This window comes from Oxyura jamaicensis, chromosome 22 (assembly GCF_011077185.1).
Source record: "Oxyura jamaicensis isolate SHBP4307 breed ruddy duck chromosome 22, BPBGC_Ojam_1.0, whole genome shotgun sequence".
Classification (NCBI taxonomy): domain Eukaryota; kingdom Metazoa; phylum Chordata; class Aves; order Anseriformes; family Anatidae; genus Oxyura; species Oxyura jamaicensis.
In genome coordinates this window covers 3,252,324-3,269,356 of record NC_048914.1, presented here as the reverse complement: position 1 = coordinate 3,269,356, position 17,033 = coordinate 3,252,324, and the positions used below count along the sequence as shown (strand labels likewise).

General features: G+C 49.0%; 1 protein-coding gene across 3 annotated transcripts; it reads right to left on the bottom strand.

Moving 5' to 3' along the window:
* Positions 1-1,994: 1,994 nt before the first annotated feature.
* On the bottom strand, positions 1,995-10,096 carry ENTPD4 (ectonucleoside triphosphate diphosphohydrolase 4). Of its 3 annotated transcripts, none has more exons than XM_035345030.1 (13): positions 9,987-10,096; positions 8,958-9,076; positions 8,487-8,684; positions 7,846-8,051; positions 7,179-7,329; positions 6,989-7,092; positions 6,330-6,389; positions 5,993-6,147; positions 4,944-5,110; positions 4,395-4,719; positions 3,781-3,866; positions 3,388-3,549; positions 1,995-3,107 (listed from the first exon to the last, which is right to left on the bottom strand). In XM_035345030.1, the coding sequence occupies exons 2-13, from the start codon at positions 8,963-8,965 to the stop codon at positions 2,879-2,881; spliced, it is 1,851 nt and encodes a 616-aa protein (XP_035200921.1). In that variant the 5' UTR covers positions 8,966-9,076; positions 9,987-10,096; the 3' UTR covers positions 1,995-2,878. The 3 variants fall into 3 exon arrangements, with proteins under 3 accessions (XP_035200921.1, XP_035200923.1, XP_035200922.1); XM_035345032.1 differs by having other exon boundaries at positions 6,017-6,147; XM_035345031.1 differs by lacking the exon at positions 9,987-10,096 and adding an exon at positions 9,227-9,249.
* Between the last annotated feature and the right edge of the window lie 6,937 nt (positions 10,097-17,033).

Genomic DNA, 17,033 nt, shown 5'->3' with positions numbered 1-17,033 from the left:
CCGTGCCTGTTGGGCTTTAAGCTCTTAAAGCAATTAAAGGCACCCGCACATCTGTCAGCCTCGATATAGCAAATGCTAAGATGCAGCAAACTCACGCAGAGCCCTGCTGGGAAGGGCCTCGTGCTGTCCGTGTGCTGAGATCTTGCTCCGCTCTCTGCAGGAGGATGATGCACGAGCACTGCAGATCTAGGTGTCCCGTCCCTTCGTGCCACGCACCAAGCTGCCGAAGCCTCGTTACCCGTTAATCAGCAAGGAGTACCTCAAAAGCAATGCCCTTGAGGAGCAGACCGCTCGCCAGTCCTACCCCGCAGCCCGTCCCATCGCCTCGCGGACACAGCAGCAGCGAGGCTATGGGAGCAGGGTGACCTGCAGGGCGCTCTCATCCCCTCCTGCACTGACACACTCTCTGACCACACCAGAAGCTTGTACATAAAGAATCTGCCCGGCAGACTTCGCACCATGTGGTCCCCTACACACACCCTGATGGCCAGGCTGGTACTCAAACCAATATTTAATAGTCTCTTTTCTAAAATACACAGCCCCAGGGCAAGCCCTTCTTATTTCCATACCCCAAACCCAAGCACATCCCAGTTATGGCATTAAAAGCAGCTCCTGCAAGAGGCAAATGCCAGAGGTTCAAAGTCATTGGTGCTCTACTCCTGGAGGTACAGGCCAAGGACAATCGATACATTTACAGCTTTGCATCCTAAGAATGCTGACAATCCTCTCAATGTACTCACCCCTCTCCCAGCAACAGCAATCTACCAGAGGGCTGCTGCTAAATCAATCTGAAGGGACCAGGCAGTTTCTCTGCAAACCCTTCTTCCCACTTTGCTCCCCTTCCCACCATCCTACCACATTTCTACTGCATCTTCTTTGGGTAGAGAACAGTCCTCCAGCAGCGCTAAAACCTTTCATTTTGAGGCTAGAATGCCTCAAATAAGCAGTAGCAGTGCTAAAGAATACCAAAGCACAGCAAAGTCTGTTTTTCCTTAGCCCTATGTTCACCCAGTCCTTATTTGCTCTTGCTTCTGAGTGAAACTGCTTTCCCCTGTGTGCCCTTTGGAAAATTGATTAACTCATTAACTCAGCTGCCTCTCACTATGCCCCCTGCACCTCTGGGAGATCAATGGATTAACTCCAGGCTTGCTGGGAGTAAACAGAGCCCCCGTGCTACACCTGATGCTCGCTGCATTCCTGTCAGTCCATGAAACTGGGGATGGTCACGGCTGTAACTGTTGGGAGTCAGGGTTTAAAGAAACTCAGCCACCTCCCCACCAATTTTTTAGTTAACATTACAGCCACAAAGATGTAATGTGGCAGAAAACCTGCACGCACAGATGAAAATACAAATCCAGAAAGCAATGGGAGACAAAGTTTAGTGGAAGGAAGAAGATTTAGTGGAAGGAAGAAGACAAAAACTGTGAAATTGAGGTCAGTGACTGGCATTATCATAACAAATTGACCCTTCTCAGACATTGGTATCATTCTATCTAAGAGGAAATCTTGTTTGGACCCAAAATACTTTCGAGTGTTTTATGTTTTTATGATCTTTCAGAAGTATTTTGTTGTTCTGCATTCTGTATTTGAGACGCTCCATCTCTTCTGCTAAAAGATGCTTGGCATCTGCCTGGATAGTGCCAAGTCACACCCTGACACTTCCTCTCCACTTTACCACTAACGTCAGTCCTTGTCCAAAGGGGAACTGCTTTATCTAAGCACACAATTAGAGGCTCTGTACTCACTCTTAAGCATCTCAGAAAGAGGAAGTACAGGCTCTGTAACAATCAACAGCGTCAGTTGTCTGATAACAATTATCAGCCTACGAGTGCAAGAAGTTTGTGCTAGTTTCAGACAGCAGAAGGGAGAGGTGTGTGCATTCATTCAGACACTGCTCAAAAAAACAGCAGAATATAAAACAGACCCTCAGGTTTGTCTGTTCATGTGACCAGAAGTGATTTATACTGCGCAATAAAATATCCACGCACCAGAAGTTCATATAAATCCCACTTTTAATCATGGACAAATTTACTTTCAAGTAAAATTAACAGCTTTAAATAAAATATAAATTAAGAGTTCAGAGTACTCAAAAACAACAACAAAAAAAACTGTGCATGTCTACTCTAGTGGAAACAAGCCTAGGCATATTCCAGTTCTCTTCACCTTACTGGAGTTTCAGGGCAATCTCTGAATGAAACAGAAATAAAAGATTAAAAAGTAGTGAGGTTTGCAACGATGGAGATACAGCTTCCCAGATAAAAGGGACAGGTATTTGTGATGTCAGATAACTGTCACAAATAGAACTGATTTAAGTAGTTCTGTGGAAGTACAGCATTGGGTGCAATAGATTTTTCTTCTCCATCACAGTACTTATTCCACAATATAAAATGAGAAAAGCTGATCTAAGAAGATTTTTAACTGCTTTTGAAAACCCTGCACTTCCTTTTCTTTGACCGAGGAGATCCAGAACTGACAAGTCTAGCGATATCAATCCTGGAATCTGGAAAAGAAAATAAAAATAAAGCTCATTCATCCTAGCTAACAGCATTTCACAGTCTCACCCACAGGATGAGAACTCGCACTCACTCTCTTACCACACATAGCTTAGGTTGCTGCCTCTCACTTACCGGCATCGAGTCTTTACTCGCCCCATTACACACAAAAGTGCAATATTAAAAATAAGTAATTTTTGGCAGATACTGTCTAATGAGACTAAGCCAAATTGACCCCCATTTTCCCATATTTCCAAAGCCTAGCTGAACTCCACGCTCTGGCCAATCTTCTTCTTCAATGAACTGAAGGGACAAAAAGGAGAAACCCTGAGGCAAAAATGGCTTTTTGTGCACAAAGTCCAATAAAAGCTCTCCATCACAGCATCTCATAAGGCTCCTGAGATCTTCTGTGGTGGAAGGCCTTCCTCGATCCATAGGGAAGTAGACGAGCTATTACGCAGCATTCGCCTGTGGATCCGTCTGAGCCTTAGCAGGTAAAGCAGGATGGAGAGCAGCACAATCAGAAAACAGACAAAAAACAAATAGTGATTGTAAACAAAGGAGAAGCTCCTCCAGTGGGAGTGACTTCCACGAAAGTTTTCTTGCTGGATGTCTCTGAAAAGAATCAAAGAGAGAACAGACATAAATTGCAAATCAAGCCTTGCCTCCAAAGTATCTTACTAAAGAAAACCAAACCCATTTTAGCAAAACAGGCTTTATCAAGCATTATGTGAGCTACCTGAAATACATACTCAGGTTCTATATAATGCACTAGAAACGGCATCTTGTCTCCCCCTACCTGTCAGCTGCTTTGCTATCACCGTACCTTCCCTCATGAAAACACTTCCCTTCCATCCAAAAGCTGTTTCCAGACATTTGAGAAAACAAGGGGTACCTTAGAGGTAAAAACCGTGTTCGGTAAAGAATGGCTCCCAGCGTCCACTGCACCTCCTTATCGTACACCTGCAGGGCTGTTTTCAAACTGTTGTAGCTCACAGGAAAAGAGAAGCCACTGTGAAATACTTCGTACATCCAGGCAGACTTAAAACACTGGTATCTATAAAGAAGAGGGTCATCTAGTCAGGCATTTAATTTCTGGGCAGTTACAGAGTCCCAAAGGACTAGGGAGCACACTCAGACATGGGACTATCAGTAACTTTCAGGGCTGATGCAATATTTAAGGTTATATTCACACTTTCAATGATTTCATTAAATGGGCCATTTGGACATGACCACTCCCTGGCAACTCTGCCTGAATGAATTTGCTGTACAAACACAAATAACTTACTTCAATCTGTGGAGATCAGCATGTGATGCATAAAGACCACGGTCAAAACGTTCCCGCAGGACAGACCACTTAGTGGCACAATAATCCTTAAAGGAGGGAAAAAAAAAAAAAAGAGACAAACATTGAAAAGAGAAAAAGGCCACTAGATAAGATGCTCTGTAAATACCAAAGGCTAGAAAAATCAAAAATACCAGTTTCCTTTGCATTGCTATTAAGTCTGACCACAAATTTCACGGTGTTTTGTGCAAAGCCGTTTTGACCCGTACTCAGCATTTGTGGTAAAATTAATATTCAGTAGGACTTAAATTGTTTAGTCATGCACTTAGAAGTGAAGCCTGTTCTTAGGGCTCTGACAACGCGGGTCATGTTCCTCTAGTTTACACTGTGGTATTACTGTCCCCAACAGGCTGATCTCTGTTAGGATTAACATCTGGGAAACTGGTACAGAATAAGTCAAAGAGAAAGGAGTTTTAAGATATTCCTAAATAGAAGCAAAGGGTGGAAACAGCATGGACTCCTCCAGTATCAACAGTTCTGGAACTGAACCACCCTGTATCCTAGTGCTTTTACAGAATAGCTGTTTCAAACTAGTGTTTCTCTGAAGAACACTTTACCTTTGCAGCTTTAGTAAATTTAGCAGCATTGTAATCTCCTCCCATGCGCAACACATCCTCGGTGCAGTAATAGAACTCTGAGAAGCCGTAGAATTCACTGTTCTGAAAGTGCACAGCAGGCTGATAGACACCATTAAGAGACGTCTGGGTTTCGTTAGTCTTGTTCATGAATGGCTGAATAATTTCACGACACAGATTGAAGTCTCCTGTTCCCCGCAAATACATTATCTGTCCGTTTTGATGGATCTCATCCTGAGCATCCAGGGGCAGGCAAGGATCTAGGTACGGTGCATCAGAAGTCATGCCAGTCTCTTTGCCCAGAAGCCTGGTTAAAAAAAAACCAACACACGAGCACAGTAACAACTACAGCTCAGAAACATCAAACTCCAAGCTACAACAGCATCAAAACAAAACAGCATCTTCATTTAAAGAAACTTCAGCATTGCACATAGCACACCAGAAACTACGTTTTATGTCAGGACGCTTTATTAAATATATTTAAGTTTGGGGTTATAGAAGCCTTATCTCCAAGGAATTGAAGCTAGTTACCTGTTCTTAAGTACTGTGCTGGTAAATAGGCTGTCTTCGTATCTCTGGCGTGCTGCATTCCCTCCAAAGCCAAGGAATGTTGCGACGTAGACTCTATACACGTGCTCCGTTTGATGAGCATCGCAGCCCAAGTTGAATTCTGCAAGCAAGTTTTTGGCAACTTCCTCCTGTAGGAGCACAAGCACTATGATTAGGTATAAACAACACGAACCAGAACCTGAATATGAGCTCTTTGAAAAACAAGAAAAACAAGAAAAACTCTTATTTCCAATTAATACATGACCAGGGCAATCTGCTCTGAATCTGAATGCCCACACTTTTAACAGTCCAAGCTACTTGTTACACCACCTGTCTGAAAGGCAGTGTAGTTACTAAAACCTGAAATAATGAAAAACCAGGATTTGGTTTAAAATACACATATATGATATAACATATACACATATCTCATTACAACAGTGCACTGAGAGTCAAACCACCGGGCTTTTATGCTATTCTGATTTTAAATGATTTCTCAGTGATGTTAATGGGCGGTTATCTAATTTTAAAATATCAGAAGCTACCCTAGAACTCAGTGGACTGCAATTACAGCAAGTTATGTTCCCTTTAGGACTGATTTTCAACAAAGAAATGTTCTTCCTGGAATAGATGCCTTGTGCTGAGGATGCAGGTAATATTTCAACAAACTGCACTGTTAGCCCCATGCCCTGCTTCTTCAGTTCCTACCAACCCAACTTATGAAGGAAAAAAGACATATTTTATACAAGTTCTTACAAAAAAACAAACTTTTGGCCTCTAGAACACAGTCCCATAAATATAACACAGATTTAAAGTTGTATAAACACACGCACACAAAGAATGCAATTAAACTTAAAAGTAAGTGACAAAAATACAAATGAGTTGCTTAGCTGATGAAGGGCTCTTATTTGCCATCTTCTCTTGCCTTTGTTTGGGATGGGATGTAATGAGGGACAGGACTCAGAGAAAACAAAAGAACGAAAATGCATTAAAATAAACCAAAATGAAAAGAAGAAAGTTGCACAGATAATAACCTGCTGTGAAGAGGCAAAGCTTACAGTTTTAGGGACTTCGTATGCTATCTGAGTCGACACTCCGCCCATGTCAAGAATACCCACTGTCCTCTTACGGAAGATAGCTTCTTTGTTTTCGCTGCCTGGGACGTGCACCTCCACAATGGCTTCATCCTCTGGATAAAAGAAAAGAATAAAAAAGAACAAAAAAAAATTTAGTGAATAGATCACGTGCAGATGCAGAATAGCACGCGTCCTAATCACTAAAATCTTTATCTAAAAACACACCATCAACAGCGAAAGCACAGTAATGTACTTAAATCCTTCCTAAAATCCAGTTCACAGTTAAGATACTTACCATCATCTGTATGTTCAAATCTTCCAAGAACGAAGTTGATGCCAATCCACGCATACACTCCTACATGCATAAGAACACAGATTTGGACATTTCAGGAATAAGTTAAAAACAAAGAGGATTTTTTTTTGGCATATGAGTTATTATAATGTCACTGCTCATATTTTCTATCATAAAATTTCTGAACGTTAAACATTCCTGACACATTATTCTGCCTTCTTTTCCAAGTCAAGATTCAGACAAAAATGCCAATCCACTAAATACAATTTGATGTCTAAGTTCCATAAAAAGCACCTTAGCTTTTAAAATGATTTTAAGCCTCTAACAAGCCGGTCACAACCAAACAGCACTCCTTTAGAAACCATTTTTCCCACTCATTAAGAATGCTGTGCCTTATCCTGATCCCCCCCCCCAAAAGGGTGAGAAAATGGACTAAAATCCTTGCTAAGCACAGATGAGTTATTTTCACTGCTAATTAGAAAACATTTAGACAAGCTAGATCACAGCAGATGATTATCTCCACACTCCATCTGTTGCCACTGAGGAATAAGGTCTCATAACTGAACCAGAATTTTAAAAAGCCATAAATAAATAAAAATTATCCAACTTGTACCCGGAAATTAATAAATGTTTCAAAGATTATTTTTCCAACATTAACCTACCTTCCTGTTTCCCTGAAATAACCTCTGCGTGCGAGTCCGAAAACAGAAAATCAAAATGCACAGGAATATCAGTGAGCAGATCTTCAAGTATTGCCTTCTGCTGGCTGCAAAATTACATTTTGAGCAGTTAAAAATAGGCAAAGAGACCGAGCTCGCCGTTCTAAACACTAAAAATAAGACAGCCAATAACCTTTCTGGCAGAATCCTCATTCCTGCAGTGCACAGAATATAAAGAGGAGTCTCTTTGTGTTTTGCACGGGGCACGTGTTCAGCAGCGAAGCTCAGAAGCGGAGAAATGTAATCACTGACCTTCTCAGGAGAGTTGGCAAACTCCGAAATACCTAGCGAAACAGATAAATACGAAAGTGAAGCGACTCAGGCTTTGGGTATTTCCTGTCTGGGAAATCTTGCTAACCAACGCACAGAGCAGAAACAAACAAACCAAAACCAAACCCAGGAAATCAACTACAGACATAAGAAATGAATAATTAAGCTAACAATTAATCATCCTCAAAACATTAAACAAAAGCCTGTGTTGGCTACATTACCTATGTAAATAATCGGTTCAGATTGCTTTAGAGAGAGCAGATTACTTATCCAGTACATAAACAGACCCGAGTTAACTGACAACTGTCTCAGTAAGCAGAGAAACCTCTCCCTCCTGCCTGTCAGTGTCACGTTTCTAGCTCTAAAGATGAACGAAGCAAAGGAAACCCAAAGAAATCTGAAGGAGTGCCACGCTGACAACCTGCAAGAATCCTTTACCCAGACGTTTTAAATAAAGGGTTTGACAAAACAAAGGTTGGGCAGACAGCTAGCTAGAAAAATCACCTCTCAAAATAATTTCTTTCTGGTACCTGGTTTAATTTTCATAACCACCGGTTTTCTGTTCCTGTCCCTCATCTGTTTTATGTCCAGCAGGTCATGGGGGTTACCGTTGTGTCTCGGCCAGCAATACACAAAAATCCTAGAGCCGCTGCTGCCACAGTCCACAACGATTCCGTAATTCAGATTGGGGTTGTTTGTGTCCGTAGCTTCGGTGTCGGTTACCCGGGCAAGATACCTAGAAGAGAACTCGGCGTTACCACCTGGCAACCGAGCTCCATATGGGAGCTTCTCCCAGCACGAGACTCCAAACAGGACAACAGTTTCCATCACACGAATCACAGCTTTCAGCAGCATGCTGAAGGAAAGTGATGTGCTACCCATAATAATCAAACTCCCAGAATAAATACCAAAAGCATCTTCCAGAAAAAAAGTATCACTGAACATTCTTGTACCTGTAGCTTTCCTGCACTGCTACAAAAACCTTAAAGAAGTTATTAGAACGCTGAATTGCTGATAAATTGAAAGAAATGTAGTAGGAAAACTGTTAACCAAACAGATTTTTACTCATTTTTCCCAATTTGTTCATTTTATTCACATTTCTGCCAGTGCCTTGTTTATCATGCCAAAACTACAGACTTTTCTTCTCTCCCAGAGTCTCTTCAGCTCTCACCTGTGGAATCTTTTGTCCCTGGACGCACGCCCGTACTTATGGCGGATGACAACCAGCGAGTAGTACAGCAAGGAGACAGCGGTCGCGAGTATCCCGATCACGACGATCTGCCGCAACGTCGTGTTGAGCACGCGCGGACACCCCACGGGGGAGATACTGAAGTGCCAAGAGGCAGGAAGCAAACACGAGATGCTGATCCTAAGATTCAGAGAGAATAATTTGCTTTAAAGGCAGACTTTGTTATCAAGAAGAAGCATAGAGCATTCTGAAATGAGCCAAGGTTGAATGCTTTGCAGAGAGCTTCTTCCTTTGCTATGTTCTAGCTCAGTTTTGCTCATGCTCTGACTTCAGTCTAGACTCTATTTCCACATCCCCACCTCTGAATTCATCGCTAGCCATGAATTCACAGTCAGTTTCCCCATCCTTTGCTCAAACAACACTGGAATTGGACAGTTCCTTGAGGGTCCTTACCTCCCCATCTCGGGCTACGAGCAGGACCAGCAGACAGCGAGCAGCTGGTGTTCCAACATCAGCCGGTCACCTCCGACTGACACGGCACAATCACTCTCAAAGCCATTGCTCTTCTGGGCCTGAAGTGAAGAACAGTGAAGACAGGTGATTGTCTGGACATGGGGACAACGAGCACTGCAGGTCAAGGGAGAAGATCCCTCTGTGAGGCACTGGTGAGGCCACACTGGGAGTGCTGAGCCCTGTTTTGAGCTCCCCAGGACAAGACACATCTGGATGAACTGGAGCAAGTCCAGCACAGGGCCACAAAGGTAACTATGGCACTGAAGCATTGCTCATATGAGGAAAGGCCAAAAAAAATGGGACTGTTCTATCTGGAGAGAAGAGTCCTCACTCACACCTACAAATATCTCACTGAAGGATATAAAGATGAGGGAAGCGCTTTCCTCAGTGACACCCAGCGACGAGAGGCACAAACCCAAACACAACAAATTCAAACCCAAACACAACAAATTCCACCTGAATGTAGGGAAATCCTTGCATAATGAGGGCAGCGGGACACAGACACTGCCTATCCCTACAGATAAAGCCTGACTGGACACAGGCTGTGCCAGCCACCCCTGCCTGCTGCTGGGCTGCCCCCAGCTCCATTGCTACAAGTCCTAAAATCGTTAAAGATGGACAAACCCTCCAAGACCACCCGGCCCACCACCCCCTGGGCACCCCCTCTTCCTGCCAAAAACCGCCTCCCCCTCCCCACACCCCCCCACCACTTCCACACGACCCCGGACGCCCTCATCCCCACCCCCGGAGCCCTCACACCCCAGGCCCGGCCCCACAAACTCCCCCCGGCCCACCCCAGGGAGCCCCGGCCCGGCCTCGCCCCCTCTCCGCTCCCCTCCAACAACACCCCCAGAGGCCGGGGCCTCCCCCCGGTGCTCAGCAGGTGCCGTTCCCCGCCCGGGGGCCCCCCAAAGGTCCCCGCTGCCCCCCTCCCCGGGCCAAGGCCCGGCCCCAGCCCCGACCCCGCACCTCCGCGTTCGCCGCCTAGCAACGGGCCCTAGCGCCACTTCCGGGAGGCGCCGCCGGACGTGACGCAAGCACGCGTACACGTGGCAGTGAGACGGGAGAGGCGGGGGGGGAGTTACAGGGGGCGTGGCTTCTGGAGAAGGGGGCGTGGCTTAGTTGATGGGCGTGGGTGTAGTGAGGGGGCGTGGCGGCGGGTAAGGGGTGCTCCGGTGGGGGCGTGGTCTCAACACTGGGGGCGTGGTTTCTGTGATGGAGGCGTGGCCTCAGTGCTGGGGGCGTGGCCTCAGCGATGGGGGCGTGGCCTCGGCCGTGGCGGGAGCGCGGGGCGGGCGTTAGGACCCAGCCGGGGGCCGCTCGCTAATTGCAATTACGGGGCTTAATGACCGCGCCGCGCTGAGCACCAGAGGCGTACCCGCAATTGCACGCGTGTAAGCACGCGAATATCTGCTTAGCCACCGTGAGGCGCGGTGCTGTGAGTGCAGCTGCACCAAACCTGTACGGATTTACAGGCAAAAATTAAATAACTCTGACCCAAACGAGCCCCAGTTTCGCTCAGTTTGCCCCTCATAAAGTCCTGGGGGTGTTCCCCGAATTGTCACCACACCGACACCTCGGTGGCAGCGCTCCCCTTCAGATAAGGTGGCACCGGAGCATCGTCACCCACCCCCAGAGCCCAGGCTGGGCAAAGAGATGGGGAGTTCTTCCCCAATTCCTCTGCTCCTCCAAAAAATAATTAATTTTGGCCAAATGTAAGTCGTGCTGGGTGCTGCCACTGAGCGGCAGCACGGCTTGTGCTCCCTGATCCCTTGGGGAGTTCAAAAACGCAACCAAAATGGGCTGGTGGCCCCAAAAATGCCATGGAGAGGGTTGGGGGCTTTGGATCAGGGTAAAGCATGATGCTGAAAAGTGGCTTCAGACACACGTCTGCCCCGGCCCTGGCTCGTCCCGGTGAACCCAAGCGAGCAAAACTCCTAAATCCCTGCTGGTGAGCACTGCGTGCCCAGGCAGAAGCCTGGAGGAGGTTGCATAAAGCAGGGCTGGGTTAAACGCCGCTTCTCTGCGGTGCTGGGTGATTTTGGGAGGTCAGGATCGCCCCACGAGGACCACGAAGCCCTCGTTAGTCCGAAATAATTCGCCTTCTGAATGCAGGAGCAGGATGAGCCCCGAGCCTGCTTGCGGGAATAGCTCCACTTGGCAACCCTCTAAAATCCATTTATTCCGGAAGATTCATTTATTTTCCCCCAGAAAAACTTGACTTCATCCCTGCAATTCCCCAGCTCCGGCTTCTCCACTCCTTCTCACTCCTTCTCCCATTACAACTTGTTTCACCTCAGACTTTTTGCCTCCACAGCGCGCACCCAGAGCAGCCCCAGGCTTTAAAAGCCTGTGAGGAGACGACCCCGAGGTCCTCTTCCTCCTTCTGTGCTCACACAAAAGCCTTTCATCCTCGCCTCCAGAGCCGCTTCGGGGGTTTCTCAAAAGCACTCTTGAGTTTTGCTTCCCCTTTCCGCACGGAGCCAACAGTGCCCGAGCTGTCCCCGGGGAGAGCCCGTGTGCTGGGCTCTGCGCCGGGGTTTTGCACACTGGGTATTGCGTGGTGGCTTCTGTAGGCCAGGTTTTACACAGCGGGTTTTTGCACGCTGGATTTTGCACTCTGGGTTTTGCACATCGGATTTTGCTCACTGGGTTTTGGATACCAGGTTCTGCACACTGGGTTTTGTACACCAGATTAAGCCTGCTGAGTTTTGCACACCAGTTTTGCATGCTGAGTTTTGCACAGCAGGTCTACACACCAGGTTTTGCACACTAGGTTTGCAGGCTGGGTTTTGCACACCAAGTTTGCATTCTGGCTTTTGCATTCCCAGTTTTGCACTCCAGGTTTTGCACACCAGGTTTGCACACCAGCTTCTACCACCAGACAACCGGGGTGGATCTGGGGCTCTGCTTCCCACCAGGGCTCACTGCAGCCGCTTTGCCACGCGCCGCGAGCGAAGCCGCTCACCTCCAGTGTGTTTTTCCCCGTTAGCTGAAGGGCTTTAATTAATTTATCCCAGAAGCACTGAAGACAAAACCCTGCCCGGCCCTGCCTCCTGCCCACGGACGCGCACGTGGCTTCACAGCTATGGAAACACCTTTCACTCGGCACAAGCAGCACCGGGAGCATTGCTACCATGCTACAGGCGTGCAGCTCTCCAAGACACCCCAAAACTGGAGTTTTTTTAATGGGGTGGAAGCATTGCAACCCTTCTCCGTGGGTGCACACCCTCGTTAGCTCTGCAGGGTGTGCATGGACAGCCAGGCAGCCCCTCGGTCCCTTTATGAGCTTAGTTTGACCTAAAAGCAGTGGATGCAACTCAGGACCCTTGGGAACGGCTTCGTTGCAGCCGTTTCCCGGCGCTGCCGTCATCTGCAGAGACAAAGGCACAAGCAGCAGCATGTCAGCGGCGGCGAAGGCTTTTGCAAAAAAAAATAATTAAAAATAATTAAAAAAATGCCAGCACTGCCATCAAGGCATGCAAAGAAAAAGCTGCTCTTCGTGCTGGCTTGCTGAGGGCAGGGCACGGTTTCTGCTTCTGCAGCAGGCTTTGGTCAGAGTTTGGCCCGGGCCGTACGGGATGTCCCCAAATATTGAAAATCCCGAGAGCGGCCGACGCAACCGGAGATGCCAGAGCCTGCAGGCGGCACAAAATGGAGGCCCGGGAGGAATGTGCGAGCTGTTTTTGTGCGTGCTAATTATTTCCAGATGCATGCTCTTTGCGGCGACGGGGAAAATATTAGCTGCTTATGAACATATTTCGTGCCCTTCGCTTGTACCTGGAGAAAGCGGCGTGGTGCACGCCCAGATGCACGCCCAGAGCTTGTGTCGGGGGCATTTGCAATTTCAAATTGCGACCCCGGTGAGGTGTGTGCATTATCTGGCAGCAGCACGGCGCCCGCCCTGCCCGCACCCTCCCAAATATCAGCCCACAGCGGCACCGGGGCCGGCAGATACGGGGGCAGCATCTGTCCCCACTGATCAGCCCTGAGCAGTCCTGCAGGAGCGGGGCTGAGGTGTCACCGCTCCTCTTCTTGCATTTTTGTGTATTGTTTTTAGGTTAAAACTCCCTCTTGCAGAGCAGAGCCCGGCCTCCATAGCCAGATGTGTTTTTATTTGCCCATTTGCAGGGTTCCTGTTTCATCCCTTTGGGGCTCAAGCTTGTCGAAGGTGCAAAACCTTTCACACCAAACTAAAAAGACTCAGCCGAGGCCATGCAAGGAGCCGGTGGCAGAGCATCCACACCGCTTCGGGCTCATCCCCGGAACCACAATCTCTTTGGGATCTCATTTTCCAAGCAAACACCGGGGGTGCCCCCAAAACCAGCGACCCCAGTGGGATCCTGGCAGCCTCCCGTGCCCGCTACCACCGGTAAATCCCGAAAGCACCGGCGCGGGGCTGCGCCTTTCCCATTGTCTCCCGAGGGCTCCAAACCAGAAAGGCAAGTCGATGAAACGCTTCTGTCCAGGAAGTAGCACAAAAAAAAAAAAAAAAAAAAAAAAAAAAGAGCAAGCTTAATTATACACATTCAGGATTGCCTCTCCCTGTTACCTTAATCCATTGAGCGAGGTAGTGGTAAATTAGGTCAGATTAGGCCAGGGCTGAAACAAAACCCACGGGCCAAATTCCTCGCATCCACACCTCCTTCACCTCCGAGGTTGCATAAACGGTTATGGGGCCGGATCTGCCCCTGCAGACTTTTCAGACTGAAGACTTGGCAGATTTCAGCTTTTTCGGGCCCAATTCTCCCTGACTTTGCAGTCACGCCGATGCCCCTCGCTGGCACCAAGCTCGGTGCCGGTCCTTATAAACCTGTCCTACATGCGCCGGCTGAATCCCGGTGAGAAGAAACTCCCCGAGCTGCCCAGCGCAGGGATTAATGCCCAGGGTGGCTGATTTTCCCTTTCTAACCCACCCAGCAGCAGGGAATGCCTCGCTTTGATGCTCAGATAAGTGGGTCAGCCCACTCCAGAGACACAACAATATTATTTGCTTATTTTTATGCCATTTGTCCATATAGAAATAAAGAGTAACCGGAGTGCATCGTGCTCAAAGGTCCGAGAGAAAGGGATGACACGGAAGGTTTAGGTTTGAAGCAGCACAAAACCTGCAGTTTTGACCCATTTTTTCCACCTAAGGACAACTCTGGGGTGCAAATCCAAAGGGCTTTGTGCTGCTTAAAATCTATTTCTCATCTCTGAAACCTTTCTAAGGGGGAGAAGGGGGCAGGGATCGCATCGCTGCTGTGGCACCGTGCCCATGCCATGTGGCGTGGGGAACTGGTAATTCCTGCAGGAAAACCCAGCCTTTTCACAGCGTGCACGCACGCTGCCAACAAATAAAAGCCACTGGGATTTCTTGGGGTTGGACATTTGCAAATAAGATTGAAAACCTTCACCCCGAATGAGGTAGGTTTGGTCGGATCCCTTTTCTATAGGGAACGCTTTGTGCCACAGCGCTACAAGGTGCCTTTTCCTTTCCACAATTAGGAGCCCAATTATCGCGTTGAGCACCTGAATTAATAGCAGCACCCTGTAATGTGCTGCTGGAGGGCAGCTCGCCGTGCAAGGAGCTTCCCCTGCCCACCTCGGGCACCTTTTGGGCAGCACCGAACCCCCGAGGTGCTGCTCAGATGCTGGAGATTTGGAAAATGCAAAAAGAAAACAAAACTAAACCAAAAAAAAATATAAATAAATAAAACCACCAACAATCTGCCTGGATCTGGCAGATAATGCCCAATTTCAGGTTCCCAGAAGGTGCCCGCCCGTGAGCAGGACACTCCTGCCTTATCTCCATGGGTGCAGCTGGCGGGTCCTGTGCCTCCTGCCCCGATAAGCAAAACTGGGCGCTGCTGATGGGCTGGGGAGGGTCCACAGCTGCCCTGGGCTGGGGAGCATGAAAGCAAGGAGCATTTCACTCCGGTGGCGGGTCATTTCTTCAAGCATCTGGCAGAGAATTCTATTAAAGCTGTTTAAAAGCTGTCCCAGGGTGCAGAGGTTAGGGGCGAGACCTCGGACCTGTGGGTCTGAATCACCACTTAATGCGTGGTGCATTTCGCAGCGACTTGTTGGGGTAGGGATGAGTGTGCCCTGAGCAAGCCTGCGGTCAAGCCGGGCTTTTAGCAGCACAGGAGGCTTCACCCTCTCCTGATGGAATCTGGGGATGGGATCAAGCAAGATATGTCCAAAAGGGAGTCGCTGCACGAGGCTGAGCTGCTTCAAAGGGAGGGTTTTGTAAATCGAGTTGAGTTCACTCCGTTGATGCCTGGTGATGGGTGACTTATTTGCTGTGTCGGGCTGGAAATAGCGCAGAAAACAAATATCACAGAGCATGAGTAATTCTGTCCCTTCTGCATGAGCAGGGGAAAAGCTCTGTGCATCTCTGCCTTGGCATCTCGGCTGCACCAGGTCTGTTTGCTTCGGGTTGTACGGGCAAGAGAACAGAAGCAGAGATTCCTCATGGCCACGCCGCTTGAGGTTAAAATATAACCCTCTCCCATCTGGAAACAGCTCCATATTTCAGTCTGATTCATCCTATTTCTTATCAGGGAGCAAGACCTACGAGTGTAGGGGAAAGGGCTCATTATGGCGAGTGACACTGCAATTTCTCCACCCTCCTCTCCCCTGCCAAAGGCATTGGAAAGAGATTAGCTGTTGTTTATGGAAGGGGAAACCTCGATAAACTATGTGGAGCAATACTGGAAAGTGTTCCCTTTCGAGTTTTAGTTCAGCCGCTTCCTCGTACGAGGCAGCGTTACGAAAGGGAAGTTCTTGCGCTTTGATTTACGGCCGTGCTTCGTCCTGCAGACATGGATGATGCTCGGGGAGTGACGGCTGCTGCAACTGCAGCCAGGCACGTGGCTCCCCGGCTCCAAAATGCCACCTCCGGGCTGCTGAACACCGTGTCACACCTTCTGCCAGCAGCAACTGTCAGCGTTTTCTGCTCCTCTGGGCCCGTGGTTTTCTGCTGTGCTTCCCGAGGTTCAGACAGCAATAAATTGCCTGGCATTATCACGGCGCTTCGTGCAAATGGTTAACCTTGGTTTCAGCGGGCGAGATGCGCCCTGACGCCACCCTCGCAGCAAGGTCGAATTCCAAAGGATCCCGAAAGGAGGAATCCCTTAAAGGCCAGGCTGTTACTGCAGCCCAGCACCACTCAGGTTTTGCCTCGTGTCTGCATCTCAGGGCTCTGAATACAATCGGTTTTGGGTTGGTTTTGTGGAAGAAGCAGGAATGGTGTGCAAGGCGGGAGATGCAATGAGGGAAAGTGCTTGCTGCAGATCCCACCTTCCCCCAGAACCTTTGCAGGGCAGCACACGATGCCCTCCTACACCTTCCTATGAACTTTTCTCCTTATGCTGAGCCTCAGGACCTGGCGGGGCATGGGCACCACATCCAGCTGCTTAGTTTAGGTGACATTTGGGGCTGCAGGGGGACTGGACATAGAGTGTGCATGCGCTGAAGGCTAATTTCCACCTCCTTGCCATGAAAAATAACACCTTGCTGATGCCCACCTCCCGCAAAAAAAATAAATACCCGACTGATTTCCACCTCCTACAGAAATAACGCCTCGCTGATGTCCCCCTGCCCCCCCAAAATCCCCCCCCCCCGTGGTGCCCCGGCCGCGATTTTCCCCCTTTTCCTCCCCATCCCAACCCCGGCTCCAATCCCGGAGCCGCCGCGCGCGGGCGCGCCGGCGCGCTCCTCCCGCAAAAGGCGCGCGCGCGCCCCCGCCGCCCTCAACCAATCCCCTCCCTCTCTTCTCCCCCCCTCCCCATTCGCCGCCCTCCTCGCCCCGCGCTCCGTGCCGCCCAATGGGAGGCGGGCAGGCGGGGGAGGCGGCTCCCCATTGGCCGGCTCGGGGCGGGGCGGGGCGGGGCGAGGGCGCGGCTTTAAAGCGGGGCGCGGGAGCGCGCGAGCCCGTGGCGCACCGCCCCCCTCCCCTCCCCTGCCCGCCGCCAGCCCCGGGCGCATGGAGCTGGGCTGCGCCGTGGGGGGCTCCGCGGCGGCCCCCCC